This window comes from Pseudonaja textilis, chromosome 2 (assembly GCF_049901715.1).
Source record: "Pseudonaja textilis isolate UNSWEBS1 chromosome 2, rPseTex1.2, whole genome shotgun sequence".
NCBI lineage: Eukaryota > Metazoa > Chordata > Lepidosauria > Squamata > Elapidae > Pseudonaja > Pseudonaja textilis.
In genome coordinates this window covers 142,472,339-142,493,978 of record NC_141991.1, presented here as the reverse complement: position 1 = coordinate 142,493,978, position 21,640 = coordinate 142,472,339, and the positions used below count along the sequence as shown (strand labels likewise).

The window sequence follows — 21,640 nt, the reverse complement described above, 5'->3', positions numbered from 1 at the left end:
TTCATGGCCATCCAGCTCCGGTAACCTCTTATTTTGGAGAGTCACACACTCTTTCAGCCAGAGCAAACAGCAACATCAAAGTACAATTTCAAATCTGATAAACCCAAACCTCCTCTTTCTTTATCATCTTGCAATAATTTATATCTAAGTCTTGGGGGGTTTTTTCCCCTTGCTGTTATTAAACAATATCCCATTGTTTAAATGAAGTTATCAGTTATAAGTACTGGTAAAGTCTGAAAGACAAAAAACATCTTTGGTAAAACATTCATCTTGATCACTGAAAGTCTCTCCAATAATAATTACAATCTGTCCAATTTTAATAAATCTTTTTTTTAAAAATATCAATCCATACAGGCAGAAAATTATTTTGAAACAGTTTAGCATTTGTGTTTGACAATATAACCTTTAGGTGTGTCACCTTTTCCCCCCAGTTTAAAACCACATTTTTAAGTCAGTCTTTCATATTTCAAGTTTCTGAAATTGATATACCTCCTATTGCTTAATGTATCTATTTCTTCAGCTGGGTCCAATATTAATTTATGTTTAATTTAAAAAATTCTTAGGTTTCTCCATAATCTACATCTTTGTTCATGGTAAGTAAATAACACATCTTCAAGTTTGTCCTAGTCAGAATATCTGTTAGGAAGGTGTAAGCTTCTCTTTTTCACAAAAAGAGGGATTTCCTTCAATACAATGATATTCATATTTTCCATCCTTAATTTAGATTTGAAGTGACAATCCAAAATATAGCCACTTGTTCTTACAAAATGGACTAAAACATCTCTTGGTAATTTTTTCATGGTGGCAAACCTGGAGTTTACTCTATATGTTTTGTTGACTTCAAGATCCATTTTCTTTTCTTCCTAATTAGTTAATCATTCTTGCTTTGTATCTTCTCTAGGCAATCCAGAAGCTCCTCGACCTCGTAGCTGGAATTGCTGTTGCTGTATTCTAGAGATTTGAATATTACCAATTAGGAGTAACGGAGGACCTATCTGAGAAGAGAAATCTTGAAGGTTGCAATTTTCAATATGAGAGGCCAGAACAGGGGTGTCAAGCTCAAGGCCCGGGGGTTGGATCTGGCCCACAGGGTGCTTAGATCTGGCCCTCAGAGCCGCTCTGGAAACAGTGAATGACCGCCCCTCAGTGCCTCTGCCAGCAAAAATGGGACCTGCGGGGACATGTGTGGTCTACTCGAGCTCTGTTGTCATTGGCAGAGGGCTGCAGGAGGCCATCATGGCTAAAAATGGAGCTCAGGAGCCTGTTTTCGCTGGCAGAGTGCTCAGGCCATCACAGGCGTACCCAATACGAGTGATATCAAGCTGGCCATGTCCATCCAGGCCACACCAAAGGTGGTATTCAGCAGGTTCTGACCAGTTCTGGAGAACCGGTAGTGGAAATTTTGAGTAGCTTAGAGAACCGGCAAATACCACCTCTGACTGGAGATTTTACAGTATCCTTTCCCTGCCACACCCATCAAGCCATGCCCACAGAACCGGTAGTAAAATTTTTTGAATCCCACCACTGGGCCACACCAACCCTGGCCCCCAAGATCAAATACAACCCTGATGTGGCCCTCAATGAAATTGAGTTTGACACCCCTGAGCCAGAGGGTTGGGTATCCTTTCAGTTGTTTATTTGTTTAATCATACCTTGGTTTTAGCACATTTTGATACTTTTTTCCTTTTAAATATGAATTGATTAGTTGAATGCTGATTTTATAAAATACGCCAATTCATTAACCAGTCATTCTCTGATGAAAAAAAAAAATCCTGTGGAGAATGTTACCAACTGCTGAGGCAATTTCACAAGTAGTTGAAAATGCAGAGGAGTTTATCGCAGTTTTGGAAGAACTGAATATTAACTTTCACTTTTGTCCTCATTACCATGGTTCAGATGTAACCCTCTCAACACAACTGAAAAAAAAGAGCATCGAGAAAAAAGACATATCTGGGACTTTTTCTTTAAGGACATTAACAAGGTTGAGGATGTTGTGGTAAAAAAGAAAGGCCTGCCAGTCTTTGATACATCCAGAGAAGAAAAAGATTTTACTCCATGAAGATAAGCTGGAAGGAGTGATTTAAACTTAATGAGTTAACTGGAATCAGGATACATTTTTCTCTGCTTGATATGTGCAACTGAAAGAAAGGCTTAACCCCAAATTTGAAAATGTGTGTGTGTGTGTGTGTCAGAGGCGGTATTCTTTTAGGAGAGGGGTGGGTGCTAACTTTCTTCAACATTCATGGCCCTGAAAAATAGCCACACTCAAATAATTTTCAACCGAACACTGAGCCACAACTGGCTCTTTAGAATACATGGAGACCCAGTGAATTTAAAATAGCAGCAAATCTTTACTTGTTACAATATATATATTTGCTCTTTCTCACATGCATCCCACCTCACACCCATCCACACTTACCCACATCCTTCTCAATAGCCAGAGGGATGGGAGCTGCCGAGTCTAGATCCAAAGATGAATCAAATAATTTATGAAATATCTTGCCCCATAAAGTGCAGTAGTTCCCCTGTTCTGCTTTTTACCAGATGCTGAATACATTTTTCTAGTATTTTTAAAGTATTATATGCATCATATAATATTTAAAGTATTATAAACTCTGGTCAAATTTTTTGCTTGGTATCCACAGGCATACATGTTACGATCTTGTGTATCTGGGTGTGGAGATATATTTTTTTAGTACTGGCATACAAGAACCTCAAGGATGTAACTGTAGATAGATGGTTGTTGAGCACAAGTTCAACCACAGAGGAATCCCTCTTACCTAGTAGCCATAAGTGGGGACTATGATCCAAGACACGGCCAGCAAGACCTCTAGCATTCAATTCAGTAATTGACCAGATATGTGATGGATTAAATGAGACAAAGGTGAATTTTAAAACTTGTAACCTAGTCTGATTTTTCATCTGAAGTATAGAATATGTCAACATTTAAACAATATTATTTTTATACTCTGTCCTTACATTTTGCATACTTTCAAGTCATACATTGGAAACATAAATATTCCTATCAGTCGGCTGTTTCATGTACTTTTAAGTAGATTTTATACTATTTTTAAAATTTTAAATTTTAAAATTGTTCTTAGAGTTCAGATGATGGATCTAACATACTATTCCAAAGCTCATAAAATTTGAGGGTTACAAAAATTGTTTCCTGAAAATGGATTAGATTTCAGTTTCCTGTCTCCCTGGTTTAGAAGGCAAACAACTTGTGATTCTGACTGACTGAGGTTCAGATGGGACAGGTACAGGTACAGTCATTCCAGAAGCTGTTTGGACTGGACAGAGTCATCCAAAAGCAGAAAGGAAACAAAATGGTACATTGATTCTTGTATTTCATACACATTCCCAATATAATATTTGGGGCACAGGATGAGTGCAGTATTCGTAGAAGCGTGTCCTAAAGAAATAGGAGAGGAGAGCAGAATAGGTTAAATACATAACAAAGATGTCACTGTTTTTTTAAAAAATGGCATCTTTGCAGCAATGGATTTTAATGCAACAAGTACATTCCAAAATGTGCTTTTGTATTGCATCTACAGTGTGCAAACGATTCCTTTTCAGAGCCCATGCAAGAAGCAATATAAAAGAAGACTCTCAGGTCAAAATGGTCAATATTGTGAAGAAATGACAAAAATATGCATTGGTAGGGCAACTGCTCAGACCAGATCTTAATATATAGATTGGAAATGTCTTTGCTTTCTCATTATTTTGCGTTATTTGAGATTTATTTGTTTATTCAGATTTATATCCAATCTTTTCTCCAAAAGCTTCAGGTTGCATACATAGTGCTCCTTTCTGTTATTGGTCCCCTTTACAGCAATCTTGTGAATAGTTTGGGCTGTTTTAGAGTGTTCATAGTTGGGGCAAAGTTACCTAGTCAGCTCCCATGGCTCAGAAAACTCAGAGAACTCTGAATCTCCTGACTTCAGTGCTTTTAACTATCCCATAGTGGACTTCACATTTCATAGAAATTATATTGATGAACAAAATTCATTAATTTGGGAACAGAATATTCTGTACAATTTTGGAACACACATTCCATTTCCTCTGTCATTCTGGGGGTGGTTGGCATATTTTGGAAATAAATCCACTCCATCCCTTCATGTTGGAGGCACTATGAGAAATCTCATATATTTTATTTATTTGATTTTTTTTAATCCCATCATTATTATTGCTTATAAATAAAGTGGTGAACATATCTATTACTACTACTTCCTATTTTTCCCACAACAACAATTCTGTGAGGTGGGTTGGGCTGAGAGAGAGAATGACGGGCTGAAAGTCCTCCAGCTGGCCTAAAGTTGGACTGGAACTCACAGCCTAAGGTTCTTAAGGCCAGCACCTTAACCTCTAGAGCAGGGGTGGGCAAACTTTTTGGCTCGGGGACCTCATTGACTTTTAAAATTTGACAGATGGGCCGGGTCAGCACAAGATTTTTTGGGAATCACCCCCCCTTCTTCTCCTCCTTCCCCTCCCCTCGGAGGCAAAAAGGAAGAGCCGCAGCGGCACTTTGCAATGGCAGCAGCGACACTGGAGGCTCAGGCTCAGCGGCTCCTGGTTTTGCCTTTCCCTCCCCAAGGCAACGCGGGACTGGAGCTGTGCAGAGCTGCGCTGGCAGTAGCAACTCCTGAGAGCCCCAGCCGGACACCTGAGCGGAGCCCGGGCAGAACTGCCTGTTGCTGCTGCGGGTGTCTGGCTGCCCAAGTAAAGAACCGCACCAGCTCAGGGCAACTGTGAGGAGCAAGAGGGGAAGCCAAGGTGCTCATTTCATAGCAGTCAACTTCGCTCTCTTTTGCTCCAGTTAGGTGCTCCCGGCATGCACAAGGAGCATGAAGGGAGGCAAACACCGCACGGATGCATTTTAAAAGTCAGAGAACTTTGCCCAAGGCTTCTCATGTATTCAGGGGCTACACCTCTCCCAACGATGAGTTGGTGGCAATCTAACAAAACGTCTTCCAGCTCTTAAAGATTGACTTTAAGAGCGCCCCCATGGAAGAAGCCAAGAACAAGAACAAAAGTAGAGGCGGCGGGGGCAACAAGGGCATGTGATGGGTCCCTCCACGGTCCCCTCCCAGGTGACAGCCAGGGCTTTGGCACCTACTTTTTTCCTGAGAGGTGCGGTGTCTGCCTCCCTTCATACTCCTGGTGGAGGGACACACATGCCCCGTCACCCCTGCTGCCACTACGTTTGCTCGGCTTCTTCCATGGGGGCACTCTTAAAGTTGACCTTTAAGTGGTCCCGGAACATCCGCCCACCTGCCCGGCACCCGCCCTCCCGGAGCACGCTTTCTTCCTTCTGGAGAACGTGCCTCTTCCAGCCCGGCCTGGCCCGGCCAGCCAGCAGGTGACCACACGTCCTGGGGCTTGTCGTGAGATGCCTGCAGCATGTTCTGTTCTATGTGTCAGGCCAGCAAGTCCGAGCAGCCAGCGCATAGAACAGGGTGGTGCCAAACCATTGGAGAAGCGGATCAAAGCTGGAGATTAGTAGCTGCCTCTTTCGGCGCAGAAAGCTTCCCCCAACCAGCTGGCTGGTCTCCTCCTCCTCGGCCATACAGAACAAACAGGCAAAGAAGGAGGAGAGCAGCTGGCCAGTTGGGGGAGGCTTCTTGTGCTGTGAAAGAGGCGGCTAATGATCTCCGGCTCCGCTGTGCTTCTCCAACATCCGGCGCTGCCCTGTTCTGTGCGCCGGCTGCTCGGACTTGCTGGGCCTGACACATAGAACAGGGCGGCACCGGATGTTGGAGAAGCAGAACAGAGCTGGAGATCATTAGCCGCCTCTTTTGCAGCACAAGAAGAACAGGGTGGTGCTGGACCATTGGAGAAGCGGAGCAAAGCCGGAGATTAGTAGCTGCCTCTTTCGGGGCAGAAAGCTTCCCTCAACCAGCCAGCTGGTCTCCTCCTCCTTGGCCATACAGAACAAACAGGCAGAGAAGGAGGAGAGCAGCTGGCCAGTTGGGGGAGGCTTCTTGTGCTGCGAAAGAGGCGGCTAATGATCTCCCGCTCCGCACTGCTTCTCCAACATCTGGCGCCGCCCTGTTCTATGTGTCAGGCCCAGCAAGTCTGAACAGCCAGCGCATAGAATAGGGTGGTGCCGGACCATTGGAGAAGCGGAGCAAAGCTGGAGATTAGTAGCTGCCTCTTTCGGCGTAGAAAGCTTCCCCCAACCAGCCTTCTCTGCCTGTTTGTTCTGTATGGCCGAGGAGGAGGAGACCAGCCTTGAAGCGCGCTGCCTGGTGGGGGCCATGCGGTGCAGGGCAACACGCCACCGCCCGGCCCTGGCAAGGGAAAGCAGTGGGCGTTCCCCGGGCGGCGACCTCGGCCCTGCCACCAGGGAAGTGGCTGCCCAGTTCCGATTTTTTGGCATGTGGCACGGGGTCTCTTTTGGCCGGCCCCAATTTTTTTTTCAGAGGGGAATATTTCTTTTTTCAGAGGCGGGCCGTATTAAAATGACCAATGGGCCGTATGTGGCCTGCAGGCCGTAGTTTGCCCACCCCTGTTCTAGAGTCTAGACCAAACTGGCTCATCACATCCCTGTTATCTAATAGCTTCCACAACTGCATTCTTCTATTTCTTTCCCCCAACTTATTTTCAAAACAATCAGGGCCCACAGCAAAATACAGAAGATTCAAGAGTTGCATTTCATACACAAAGATAATACTACCCCCTAATAATAAGGGACTTCTACCAAGATTTTGTAAGATTAAATAATATTCTCTACCACTTTTTATTTTTTTCCCTAGAATTAACGTAGTAGACGTTACTTACCAAAACAACATCCCTTTGCTAGTCCTGGCAATTATCTTAGCACATTTAATGTCATCTGTAATATCGTCATCGAGGAATTCTGTGGCAGAAGAGAAGGAAAGCTTTAATGAAATCAAAGTTCCTTCCATGATAAAACTGGGATTTTAAGTAATGAACTATCCACCAAAATGCCAATAGTCTTTCTATGCTGACCTTTGGCTTTCCAGTGATGGTGGAATCTCCCAGGCTTAAGATGATCTTGCAAGAGATTTAGAATTTCATGGCAAGTAGTTTCCAGTGCACTCATTCAAGGACATCTCAATTGTGATCTGGTTCTCTGTATTAATGAGAGCCAGCCTTCCATTTCAGTCACTAGATCCCACACAGGCTCTCAAATTTTTTATTTATTAGGGATGTCCAAAATGCTGGGAATGGGATCTTTGGGAGAATACCTTAGGTTGTTGTGTACAGATCATTATATCTCTCTCTCTATAAAAGTGAAATACCACATCATGACAAAATCTCCAGAACCGTAAAGCCTACAAACTTGAAATTTGGCACGTAAGTTCCTCTTGGCTTCTAGGTGCTCACTAAGAAAGGATTTTTCAAAATGATCATCAGAGCATTAATATTTCCTATATTATTATTAACACGCTCTGATGCTAAAGAGTTCTATTCCCCCTCTCCACCTGAAAAGAAATCTGTTCCAAATGCAAAACACAAGCAAAGGAGTTTCTATTTCAGTTTTAGTTTCACAGCACCAAGCAGCTTTAGTACAGAACAGTTCAGCTAAGCCACGCCCAGGCTCCTTGCTGCCTCCTTCTTGCTCACACAGCAAATACTGCTTCAGTTTACAAACAGCCTCAACTCTCTCACACATTGACAGGACACTAGCCAGATGAATACTGATGGATACTGGTAGGCAGAGGCAGAAATTTTTCCCTTTATTTTCCTCCCCCAAAACTAAGGCCCACCACATAGTTTTGTAGCGAAGCACAGGTATCAAGCTAGTAGCTTGATAAAAGAAAGTTCAATGGGCTTAGGGCTTTATTTCCAGGGTAATTTTTACTTCAATTCATTTGATAATGGAACCCAGGTTGTTGGGTCAATTAATGCAAAAGTATGAAGGAAGTCACTCACGCTCACAATCAATTCGGCAAATGTTCTGGCTGTTATGTCTCCCATCTGTGCACCATATTAGACCACTCAGGTGAAATAAACCATAATATGGCTGTCCTTCAGTATACACATAATGTTCAGTGTTGAACCCACTGCTAAATAGGATCAAACATAACCCTAGGAGGAAATCATAGCAATTGAAGATGAATAATTGATTCACTGTCAAAGGAAAACTTGTGATTGTGACAAACCCACTCCTTTTTAATGTCTCATGTGCATGATTCATGTACCAAGGGGTGGGGGATAGTTATGGGTGGTCCTTCTTCTGCTGCCCTACAGATAATTTTGCCTAAACACTGGAACTTGCATACTCATATTAATTAATTTTCGACCTTAATATGAATGTTCTTTTTAAATTCTAGACATTAAAGAAAAAAGAAACTTCCTCCAAAATAAAACTGAAATGATATACAGTTAGATGATCATCATATTGGACTTAAGTTAAAGCCTCCAGCAAGGAAAGAAGTAGTGCATTCAAAGAAGAAAACTTACAGTGACCTAGGCCAACTTTATTGTAATCCTCCATTCCATGTTTTTTCAATTCTTTATACATTTCACACTTGGAGTATATTTTGGCTTCGCTTGCTTGAGCAAACAGGCAAAGGAAGGCAAACCACAGACCTTTCATCGCTGTACAGGTCTGAAAAATGATGTTTTTTGACTTGCAAAGTTTTTATAGGCTTGCTTTAGTTGTTTTAATTGGGGGCTGCCTCTTCTCTCCACTAATGTTATTTTTATCGTGGTCAGATAAAGTTTAGATCGTTATGTTCCTGCAGTCACAGGTTGGCATTCATAAAGATCTTGGATAGCTACATGCCTCAGATAAAAATAGTAACATTAATACCACTGTTTTTTTTTCAACACAGAGGAAGAATATAAATATTTGGCTTAACTACTAATTATGCAAATGTACAGTAGAGAAATTAAAACCAAACCTCATAGCTAACCCTCTGGAGAGATGTGCTTTGTGTGCATGGGCCTTTGTGCTCACGTTTCTAGCTTCCACATTTGATGCATTTATTGTGGGAAAAATGGTTTACACAATCCAGGCATTTCCTTGCAGGAATTGTAATGGGTGGAAAAGTTTCTAAAAGCATGGAATGGCCTACCATAATTCATAAAGGAAAAAGGTAATAAGAATAATCCCTTTGGGGCATACTTGAAGAAATGGAGTAACCAAGGTTGGCCAGCATATTCCGTCTGCCTAAAAATGGAACTATCAGACAGAAGCATATGGCATAGTCTTGGGGTATATCCAGTGATGGAGTTCTAATTTTTTTCTACCATTTCTGTGGGTGTGGCTTGGTGGGAGTGGCAGGGGAAGGATACTGTAAAATCTCCAGCCAGAGGTGGTATTTGCCGGTTTTCCAAACTACTCAAAATTTCCGCCACCGGTTCTCCAGAACTGATCAGAATCTGCTGAATACCACCTCTGGGTATATCCATCCACAAATGAGGAAGGGATGTAATCAAATACTTCTTAAGTCCTGGAAGTAATAAATGAAAAAAACAAAACAAAACAAATGAGTGTTATGTGGGGTACCATCTTCTATGCAGAACAAAGGAAGGTGAGATTTCAGCTTCTACAGTATAATTTGAGGAGCTGAAATCCTAGAAAATTTCTAGCCACAGCCTTAAAGACATATACAGGTAGTTTTTGTTCAGCAACTGCCTTGTTTAGTGACTGTTCACTATCATAAGGCTGATTAAAAACTAACTTTTTGACCAATGTTTGTATTTATAACCTTGCATAAATCTACCTCAGTATCTACGTCTGTCCCACTACCGCAGCACCATTGAGAACGTCCTGACATACTGTATTCTTGTATGGTACGGGAGCAGCTCTGTAGTGGACAAAAAGGTTCTACAGAGAATCATTAAAACTGCCCAGAATATCATTGGGCTCCAACTACCAGCCCTGGATGACATCTTCACACCTAGCAGTTTGTGGAAGTTGCACAACATTCTCAGAGACTCTTCCCATCCTTTTTACAATCTTTATGAACTGTTGCCTTCTGGCAGTAGATACAGAACAATTAAAACTTGGACCACACGTTTTCTGAATAGTTTTTATCCCAGAGCTATAAATGCACTTAACAATGAACTTAAGGACCACCATCAGTGAGCTGTTGGACAGTATTACTTGGTCTGTTGTGTGGATGCTTGGGTGTTTTTAGAAGGCGGGGAATTTTGACAGGTGGGGAGGTGTTTTGGGGATTGTTGTGTGTGTGCATGTTGAGCCTAGCCTCTGGTTGTTATGTGAATTTCGTTGTATGTATACTGTGTACAATGACAATAAATTCAATTCAATCACATCTCCCAAATATGCTAGTGTTCGCTTTTTTATGGTTTTGATGACTTCTCTTGGCTTTCCCAGTGGCTTATCACCTCCTCATAGATGTACATTTACACAGACCTAAAAACCAGATGGACTGGCGACATCAGCAAATATTACGGGCCTAATTCGCAAAAGAAAACTCAGGATTATATAGGTTGGAAATGTGTGGAAGAGGCCTCCATCCTGCAGTGGATAGATAATGGCTAAAATAATGATGATGACCATTTCAACCATAACTCTAGCAGGTTTCTTACGCAGATTCTCATGCTTTGAGACATTGAGATCTTTGTTTTCCAATTTGTTTTCCAACATATTTTTGAATGTTCTCAATAAGAACTCTAAACCACGACAATTCAATTTCCTAAGCAAACTAACATTGGTGTTCTTGATGATTGTAAAAGATGACAAATAGACCCACGATGATCTTTCAAGAATCTGCTTTCATCACATCCTACAATGTATCTGGGGGTTGGAGCATGGATTGTCCTCTTTAAATAGCAACAAAATACACTGATACTCATTGGGAAATTAGGGTCAATTTAAATGAGGCCTTTAAACTTCATCCAATTCTGGGTGAACAGTGGGCAGAAGAAAAATATGCAATGAGAGCATGGCCAGATATACGAGTTGTAGTCTGATTGAAAAATGAATGTGGTTACACTTAGTAGTAGAAGTGGTGGATAATTTCATTAGGCAGTTTAGATAGGAACCAACGGAAATGCTTTCAGAACAAATAAGGGAATAAAAATGCAGCTACTCTTTACTTTATCTTCCTCCTCATCCTAACTTTGAGTAGAAATTAAGAACAGTAAGAATAAAATGTGCAAATTATGTAACTTGACATTACAATTAAACTTTGTGAATTGCTAAAAGTGTAAGTTCTAATGCTATCAGAATGATTGAAAGATGCAGTTCATAGGTAAATAATCTGTGTATTGAAAAATATGTTTTTACTTCCATAAGCCAAATAAAACTCTCACTAAAATATAATTTACAGTCACATACACACTTACTCAGAAGCAATCTCATGAACTCAGATAAATTTGTTTCTGTCTTGCTACCCAGATTTGCGTGCCATTCTGATGCAAAGGCCATGCTTATCTTCTTTGTGTGGTTCACATTTTGATATTTAAGCTGCTGAAATGAACAATATATAATGATAAAAGAGGAGTAAAATGATGGTCTTAATCATGGGTATCAAACTCACGGCCCACTGGCTGGAGGCGTCACGTACTGGCCCCGCCCCCAGCCGGTTTAATGAAGGGGGAAAAAGTCCTGATATGTCACGTGACACTGCTGTGACGATGCGAGTTTGACATCCCTGATCTAAGTACACTGTGAAATTTCAGTTTCATTATTTGCTGATGGGAATGTAAGTTTTTAACCTTAGGGGGAAAATCTGTTTAATAGGAACCTTATAGTTCACCTTGCAGTATTTGCCAAAGTAGCACCAGAAAGCTGACAAAAACCAGAATGTTATGAAACTGATATTGATTCTCCTATTCCTGTTACCCATATATTCGTCTTAATTTTACTGGCAATAGATTCAGACTAAGAGTGTCTTCTTTGGACATTTTGGATCATATTGGGGAAATAACCAAAGATTACATGGAAGATGGTGGATGGGAGCAGACAGCTGATGTGGAGCTCCCAATATCCTCCCCCAGGGGTGGGATTCAAAATTTTTAACAACTGGTTCTGTGGGCATGGCTTAGGTGGTGGGCATGGCTTGATGGTCATGTGACTGGGTGTTCGAGGCTTGGTGGTCATGTTATTGGCTGGGTGGGGCCAACTCAATATCACTCACATTGAGGCACGCAACTCCTCACCTGGCCTCTCATGACTGTGGGGATGCTGCAACAGTCGTAAGTGTGAAAAATGGTCATAAGTCACTTTTTCCAGTGCCATTGTAACTTTGAATAGTCACTCCACACAAGCAAAGAACCAGCAAAGGAGGGGAAAAAAACTCCAGAGAAATTCCTGAGACAGGAAGTCTACTCCTGCCAAGAACGTAATAAGGGTTAACAGAGAGGAACTTTCTGGTGAAATGATTCAGAATGTTTCCTTCCTAACAGGAACATTATAATTAAAACATTTTAATATTTTAAAAAATATAAGTGAAGAGAGGGGGGAATTAACTATGAAAAGTTTATAATTGTTCCCATAGAGGTATGGTATTTATTTGAAAAGTAATATGCAAAATGTTAAGATTTAAATGAATATTAATATTAATGATAGAACTGAATTGGAATGGATTGTTGATTTAATTATATTATACATTTATAATTTTTTTCTTTTTTTAAAATGCAGTGTGTAGTTTTAGAATGTACCAAGCAGAATCCGAATGGAAGTTATGTATTATATTAAGTGTTATAATTTTAGGGGAAAGATATAAAGGCGTCCTGTAATCAGTGATTACAGGAGAAATTTTGTTTAATGAGAAAAGATAGTAGACAGTTGAAACAGGACAGACAAAGAATATAAGTATAATGATTTGAATTGAGATGAAATAAATAAAATAAAATTAAGAAAGTTAAAAGAGGGGAGAAGCTATACAGAAAATGTAGAATAGTAATAAGATATGGAATGGAATATAAAAATGAGAATGAACTTGAATTTGTGTCTGTACAAAGAGATGTAACCCGGGATTATGCTGCTTTCAAAAAAGATGTTTTATGTTTTTATGTTTTGTTTGTTTGTGTTTGTTTTTAAAAACCAATAATTTTTTTTTAAAAAAAAGAATGTTTCCTTCCTGCCTTCCTTACAGGATTAGGCCAGTAATTTCTTCTAACAACCGGTTATCTGAACTGTTTAGAATATTCTAGTGAACAGGTGCGAACTGGTAGAATCCCACCCCTGTCCTGCCCCCAGAAAATGCTGGAATATTGTGGGGGGGGGGCAGTTTTTCCCCCATCCCCTCTTTCCCCCCTCCTTATCTTCAGTGCTTACTTTGAATTTCTGTCCAAGTCTCAATCACTGGGTGAGCAACTTTGGACATGGCTGCCTGGTCACAGTGAGGGCCAGTCAAGAACTGTAGCTGCTGCACCTGGCTCAGTTGTTTGGTGGCATTTTGGCTCAGCTGTTTGGTGGCATGAGAGACCAGCAATTTGGCAGCAGTGGTGACACTTCAGAGCTGATCCTGAACCTGTACCCTGTATGTAGAGTGAGTAGGAACAGTTTAGAGCTCATCTGGTCAGTTTGGTGGAGTTTGGGTGACTGCTGTGCTCGCTCAGAAGGTCAGTGCAGAATATTAGCTGCTTGGTGGTAGTGATGGCAATGGCGATGGTGATACCTTCATGTGGATCAGAGTCCTGGGTTGGATTTGGAGTTCTAGTCTCTCTGTGAAGACGACGATGATGGTAGTGATTGGAGTTGAGCTGCAGAGGCTGAGGGATGAGGCTGAGACCAAGGTTGGGGTGATGGCTTGCCCCGAAGATGCCAAGAGACACCCTATTGTGGGGCCTGAGCCAGGTGGGCAATAGATGAGATTCCAGCAGAGGAGACCATGCAAGGTATAGTATTAATGGCATATTCTCACCCCCTGAGCTAATTCCCAGTTCATGGACAGTATCCCCTTGGAGACTCTGGAGTTTGGCTCCAGGTTCCAGAAGGAACTGGGGGATGTCCTGGAAGTTTTGCTTCCCGGCAAAAGCCTAAGGGCAGCCAAGACTTTGAACAGGATCTTGCCTGCGTGGCCTCTGTGTGAAATATTGCTTAGTGAACTGGGAATGATTTGATCCCATTGGACCTGAGGATGTGGTCAGGTCCTTGATGCTGTCAGTGCAACCCCCTCTCAGTTAGATCCTTCCTTACCCCTTGTAGATGGTGAAAGCCTCCATGTTACATCACAGTTTTGCAAGCTGCATTGGCTGCTGGTTTGTTTCTGGTGCAATTCGAGGTGTTGGTTATCACCTTTAAAGCATTTCATGGCATGAATCCAGGTTACTTGAGAAACTATCTCATCCCAGTGGGATTGGCTTGCCCACCCATGATGGCAGGCGAGGCATCAGCCAGGGAATTCTGGATGGTGGGGTTCAGAAATAGAGCCTTCTCTGCCATCATTTGGGCCCTTTGAACATCTTGCCCCTCCCTCCTCCCGCAAGTGAAGTCAGCTCCCACTCCCCTGACCTTCCACAAGCATATGAAGGCCTGGCTCTGTCAGTTGGCCTGGGGCTCCAATGGTGAATGTCATGCTGGAGATGATTGATGAATCAACAACAGATCCCCCCTCCCCCTCTCTCCTTATCTTTTAGTTATAGCTGATAATTTGCATTTTCATAGTATTTTATTCTTATTATATACATGTTTTTGTATAGTCTTCTTTTTAATATTATACACTTTCCAGAATCTCTTCATGGTGAGTTGGATGGTAAACAAATTTAATAAGAAAGATGGAAGGCTGAGTCAACCTTGAGCTGGTGAGAATTGAACTGCCAAATTGCAGTCAGCTGGTAGTCAGCAGAAGTAGTCTGCAGTACTGGACTCTAACCACTACGCCACCAAGGATAATTGATACCCATAAAGAGCTTAAGGAGAAAGATATCAAGAACTTTCCTCTTGGAAACCAATTGTTCATTCAGAGAGAATGATAAAATATGATATTTAAAAAGGAAATACGACCCCCTCTCTTTGTGTGTGTGTGTGTGTGTGTGTATATGTGTATATATATATATATATATATATATATATATATATATATATATATATATATATATATATATATATATATATATATATATATTTGGTTGTTCGGTTTTCTCCACGTAAGATTCAAAGTATCTAGGCACGCGTTTGATGAAGTCTCATTCATCATCATCAGGCCTCTGTCTTTGGCTCTTGCTTTTCAGAGTGAAAAGCAAGAGCCAAAGACAGAGGCCTGATGATGATGAATGAGACTTCATCAAACGTTGCCAGATACTTTGAATCTTACGCGAGAAAACCAACAACCAAAGATCCACATACAAATACCGCGAGAACCTCAGAAAACATATATATATATATATATATATATATATATATATATATATATATATATATATATATATATATATATATATATATATTCTATCTTTCTATCACCTATAGCATCTATCTATCCATCCATCCATCTATTTATCTATCTATCATATCTATCATCCATCTATCTTTCTATCATCTATAACATCTGTCTGTCTGTCATCTATCTTCTATCCACTTCCTTAGAAGTTCTTTTTGAAGTTTTGAAGCTGTTTTAAAGCCATCACCAATCTAAATGTCCTTGTCTTCTGTTGAATTCTCTTTTTGGGTGTACCATGATTCTTACCAAAAAGGCATTGCATGTAATAATAGCTGATAGTCTGCTTGTTGCAGTATTTCAGATAAAGTGGCCTGAAAAAGTAATGGGGGAAAAGTTCAATTAGCTATTATAAATTGTTTATATAAGTGAGAAGAAAATAGCTCTGAACAATTTATGTCTCATCAACTCAGTAACATCTTTCAAACAAAAGGAGGAATAAATAGAGGAGTAGCTTATTTTGCCAGCATAAAGACTAGCTTATTTTGATATTAGTGATACGTTTCAATAAGGATTTTATTGTCAAATTCATGAAAATGTAGAAAGTTATAGATGGTCACTGCTTTCTATTTGTAACCCTCTCATCTTTCCTCTCCAATTAGCTCCTCTTTCTACATTCTCACCTCAAAATAGGAAAATCTAAGCAAATGGATTAAAAAATTAATATTCAAATATATCCAAAATTGTTGAAATTGTTTTCAAAAGTGCCACTGAATGAAAAAAATATATATTGTTTTCAAACACATGTAGCATGACTATAATTTTCACTTAAACCCCTTTTTGATAGCTTCCTCCAAGTTGGTTCAATTATTATCTCCTCAGCTACAATGGCCATAGAAAGTCCTAAAAAAGATTCCAATTTGAAGAAGAAGTGAAATCCAATCCAGGGCACCATTTTGGAAAAGCTGCTCCCAGAATAAAATTCATTTGATTGGTGCCTTGAGGCTAATCCAGACTTTCTATCTGCCCCAGCACAAGATTAAAGGGTAAAGGTTCCCCTTGCACATATGTGCTATTCATTTCTGATTCTAGGGGGTGGTGCTCATCTCCGTTACAAAGCCGAAGAGCCAGCACTGTCCGAAGATGTCTCCGTAGTCATGTGGCCGGCATGACTAAATGCCGAAGGCGCACAGAATGCTGTTACTTCCCCACAAAGGGGTGCCTATGGTTCTATTTGCATTTTTACATGCTTTCAAACTGCTAGGTTGACAGAAGCTAGGACTAGTAATGAGAGCTCACTCTGTTACGCAGTGCTAGGAATTTGAACTGCCGAACTGCCAACCTTTCTGATCGACAAGCTCAACGTCTTAACCACTGAGCCAATTCAATTTTAGAATTTTAGAAGGTCAGGAATAGAAGATCAAGTTTTCAACTTGTTCTCATCTGCTGGACAGATGATCTCCATCTAAACTTTCTGGGTTTGCATCAAAAATAGTTTTTCCACTTTTGCTGGTTCAAACAGGAATTATGCCTGTTGTGATTCCTTCTACCCTACACAAAAAACTCTTCTAATTGGCTTGTATGTCCTGTGATGCCTCCCCTTTGCTCCCTCTGCTGTTCTCTACTGGATATTTCATAATGAGTTCCTAGGCTGCCTACAGTGAAAGGTTGAACTTTTTCCTTCATTTCTTTTAAACAAGTTTAGTAATGAAAGCGTGAAATTGCTGAGAAACGCCAAATTTTCTCTTGAGGCCAAGCAGAAGAGGAAACTTGGAAGAGAAGTAGGTAAATCCACCAATCAGAGCCACATTATCTGCCATCCATATACAACACTTGACCAACCCAATGGTCAATGTATAGATTTCATTTCCAGCCAGTTTCTTCAGAAGAGAGAAGCTGGTGAAAGCTGCAATGCAGAAAAGCCCTTGAAAGCACTAACTGAAAGGAGAGAAAAGTGCCACTTGACACTCACCAAGCTTTCATATCCTTCGTCCTTTGAACTATTTTTTTAACGCATAAAATGTCATCTTGGATGTCATCATCTAAGAACACTGTGAAGATAGTTTCAATGGAAGAATGTTAAATCTGAAAGTGTGATATGCCAACCGATTATCCAAGATATCAGAACTTCATCTTGAAGTGGGACATAGAGAGGCTGTGCTGTTTTTAATCTATTCCTTACTCATATCTACTTTTTCTTCTAGAAGTATTCCTACCTTTAATTCACGATCTTGTGAGATAAGCCATGTGTGAGAGAATATGATTGGGTTCCTTAGCCCAAGAATGTCTTCAAGTAATATACTGACCATGGGCCAGCCAATAAACATGAGGAGACAGAAGATAGGACTTATTCTGATTTAATTCCTTGGTGGCATGCCAACAAAGATCAATATAGCTAGCCGTCCAGGAATGGCGATGTAGACATGAAAAGACACTAAGGAAACCTTTGTAATAAATTATTTTAGCATTTGCTAAAATGTTTTCAATTTACAGTACTTTAATAACCGATCTTAAAATAAATAAGGTAGCTGCAAAGTACAATTTTTCACCAGGGAATCACCTAACATCAGATCTCTATGTCTTATATTCAAAAGTATCTCTATGTTCAAAACTAATCACCATTAACAGCGTGTTTTCTGCTCTGGTTCCATCTCTATGGAACTGGACGTGAGAACTGCTCCCACCTTTTGGGTCTATCAGAAAGATATTAAAACATGGATTTGCTGTTTGGCCTGCAGCCTGGTGAAAGTGATCACTGCTAGAGATGGATAACGGGGTAAGAAGGCCTCATCCCCATCCTGTCCTTCCTTCTGGTTTCAGAATAGTTTGAATAATCTTAACCTGTGTAGTTTTAATATTTTAATTTTTTCTACTTGTTTTATAACTTATAAGCTGCCCAAAGTCACCTTATAGGAAAGATGGGTGGCATAAATGCTTATAAATAAATAAACAATTAATTAATTAATTAATTAATTCGGTTGTAAATTATATTAGGTATTTTTTGTGTTTTGATCCTGTGCACTTTTGTGACTTCTGGTCTCCTCAAGCATATCAGAATAGCACTTGGCTCTCAGATTTTACTTAGACTTTGAAATAAATAATATTATTGTGTTGATTAGAAAGTATTTGACTAGTAAATAGTGGTCCATAATAACATAGAGATACTTTTAATCTTGTTTTGTCTTGGGCCGCAACTTTGTCTATGAAGTTAACAGATAACAGATAATCAGAGCTGGAAGGGACCTTGTAGGTCATCTAGTCCAACCCCCCACCCAAGCGGGAGACTCTACACCATTTCTGACAAATGGCAGTCCAATCTCTTCTTGAAAGTCTCAAGTGATGACGCTCCTACAACTTCCGAGGGCAAGCTGTTCCATTGGATGATTGTTCCTAATGCTATTTCGGCATTTCAGCATCAAGGGCATGTATAGAAGAACTGATGAAGGAGTAATAAACAACTGGGACATAGTAGGTAGCAATTCCTAAAGCCTTTGATTTCAGGCATTTTTGAACTTTGCTGTGTATGGTATATATTTGGTAAATATGGGAAGAATGCCATTGGACAGTTCCCCAATGCAATCTCTTCATAGATCACCTAGATCACTGAAGTGATAGAAAGCCTGTTCTCATTATTGTTGTGTAGTCGCAAGGATGACTCCAGAAATTTCTCTAACCATTTGTGGGGAAATGGCCTTTCAGCAACCAGGAGGTTCAGTCCCCAGTGTGACCACTGCCACCATCAAGGGCCTTTCCTCTTTCTTAGATTGTCCGAAAACTATACTGGCGTGAAATAGATGTCCCCATTGTTAGCTGTTTCTCTTAAGCAACCCACCTGATTTCCATACAAACTAGTGGGTGAGAAAGTGTAACATATCTTGATGCTGCCCTTGAATTGCATTGGATAAAGGGAGGGGGAGCACTACATTAATATCAGAACAGGTAATCTCCAATTTATAACCTGATCTGAAGTTCCAATGTTCCAAGTTATGATGAACCTCCAAAAGATACTTATGACCCAGATTTAAAGTTCTAATGGCTGCCTCCCTCCCAATGAATATGTGACAACCCCCCTTTGGGTGGTTGACAATCAGCCACATGTACAGCACCCTGCAGTCATGTGACCACTATTTATGCTGGGTTGTCCCCCCCCCCCCAGAAATCAGTATTTTTTTCTAGCTTCCAGAAAAAAACCCGCTTATAGTGAAAAATGGCTTTGCCTAATAACCATGGCACTCACTTAATGACTTAGCATTCACCTAGCAACAAGCACATTTGCTTAACAACCACTGCATTAAAAGATGGCAAAATCAGGTGCAATCAGGCGATGGCCCACTTAATGACTGACATGACTTATGACCAGAGGTGGTATTCAGAAGGTTCTGACCAGTTCTGGAGAACCGGTAGTGACAATTTTGAGTAGTTTAGAGAACTGGCCAATACCACCTCTGACTGGAGATTTTACAGTCTCCTTCCCCTGCCACGCCCACCAAGCCACGCCCACAGAACCAGTAGTAAAAAAAATTGAATCCCACCACTACTTATGACAGTAATTATGGGCTCAATTATGTTCATATGTCGAGGACTACCTATACAGTTAAGGAAGACTTAAGTCTGTCTGATAAGGGGCTAAGGACAAAAGCAAAACAGCATCATGGGGACATGGCAAAAGAAAAAAGAAAAAAAAAGAAACTTCATTTACTATAAGGCTGTAGAGCAAAAAAATGAAACTGAAAAGAGGTTGCTGAGCAGTGGTGGGATTCAGCCAGTTCACATCACTTCAGGAGAATCGATTGTTAACTTTCTGAGTAGTTTGGCAAACTGGTTGTTGGAAGAAATCATTAGGGAAGAGAACCAGTTGTTAAATTATTTTGAATCCCACCACTGTTGCTGGGGCATGATTGTATCACAGAGGCAATTAGGGAAAAGCCACAATGGAATGTAACTAGATCATTTATATTTAGAAATTGGGAGAATAGTTTACAGAACATTTTGTTTGGCTTTCTGGTTGGAATTTCCTGTTTGAACAATAAAGCAAAAGCAAAGGCAAAAGAAAGAAAGGAAGAAATCACTCACAATCACAGCTAATGTTGCATCTGTTTTGAGTGGGGTGCCTTCCATTATCACACCATTCGAGGCCACTGAGTTGGAATATTCCATAACGGGGAACACCCCGAATGTTCTCATAGTACAAAGTATCAAGCCTGCTTGAGTAATCAGCCGCACAGACAACTAGTGGGAGAAGGAAAGAAAAAGGATTTTTTGCTTTTTTCAAAAATCAGACCCCAAATGCAAAACAAGAAAGCAAGAAAAGTGCCTGTTATCTTTTGGCAACTCAGTTCATCAGTTGGCATTTTCAAGATGCTGATGTTTTAATATTGACTTTTCAAATGTTTAGTTTTATCCACTAGGATCTTGTAAACTAGAAAGCAGTGCAATCAGAGATTACTAAGAAACTGGGAAACTTATACAATGTTTTGGATTTGTCTTTTCCTTTATTGTATCTTGATGTGTTTTGCTTTTTGCATTCTTCATTCTTATGTTCCATATTCACCCTTCTATTTGAAAACATTTCCTGACGACAGTGAAACTTCCTAGCTTTAAAGGAAACATTTGGAAGAAACAAAAAAATAAATGTGCTGAAATGTACTTCAATCAGAGAGAGAGAGAGAGGGAGAGGGAGGGAGGGAGGGAGAGAGAGAGAGAGAGATTGGGAAAATATAGTAGATGATTGAAAATTAGATTTTGATTAACCCTAACAATGGAAATGAATTATGAGGATCTGAAATAGAACTCACACTGCTCTGAGTAAATGCCTTTGAAAGGATCCATTTGAAAAAACTTCAGAATGTAATATAAGTCACAAACATCAAATACTTTAGCCTTCTGTCTTGCTATGAGTAAGCAGAACAAGGTGAAAAAAATCACCTTCATTGTTGCCGGTCTTTGAAAACTTCTGTGTTCAGAACACTTTCTATTTATAGCTCATGGAAGTTGCAACCTTAGGCTGCCCTTGTGACTATTGGCTATTCAAACTCTCATTCAAAACCTTTTGGTGCAGGGGATTTCCTTCCCTCAAAAGACTGAAGTAGGGAGAATTAGGGCATGCAGCAGCTCTTGCAAGCTCCATTTTCTCTGGCAAAGGGTTGCAGGAGGCTGTCCCAGGTGAAAACGGAGATTGGGAGCCTGTTTTCGTTGGCAGAGTGCTCAGGCCACCACAGGCGGCCCTAACACGAGTGACAATGTCTGGAATACTCTACCTGACTCTGTGGTTTCTTCCCCAAACCCCAAAAACTTTAACCTTAGACTACTACTGACCTCACCCCTTTCCTAAGAGGTCTGTAGGGGGCATGCATAAGCACACCAACGTG

General features: G+C 40.5%; 1 protein-coding gene and 1 pseudogene across 2 annotated transcripts; both read right to left on the bottom strand.

Moving 5' to 3' along the window:
* Positions 1 to 2,508: 2,508 nt before the first annotated feature.
* On the bottom strand, positions 2,509 to 21,203 carry LOC113443220 (lysozyme C, milk isozyme-like). 2 transcript variants are annotated; one of them, XM_087925530.1, is made up of 5 exons: positions 21,068 to 21,203; positions 20,346 to 20,501; positions 7,903 to 8,058; positions 6,784 to 6,862; positions 2,509 to 3,415 (listed from the first exon to the last, which is right to left on the bottom strand). In XM_087925530.1, exons 1-5 carry the CDS (start codon positions 21,201 to 21,203, stop codon positions 3,352 to 3,354), a joined length of 591 nt encoding a protein of 196 aa, XP_087781656.1. In that variant the 3' UTR covers positions 2,509 to 3,351. The 2 variants fall into 2 exon arrangements, with proteins under 2 accessions (XP_087781656.1, XP_026567064.2); XM_026711279.2 differs by lacking the exons at positions 2,509 to 3,415; positions 6,784 to 6,862; positions 7,903 to 8,058 and adding exons at positions 15,335 to 15,646; positions 17,245 to 17,323.
* Positions 11,317 to 11,429, bottom strand: LOC113443455 (U6 spliceosomal RNA; annotated as a pseudogene).
* Positions 21,204 to 21,640: the final 437 nt, after the last annotated feature.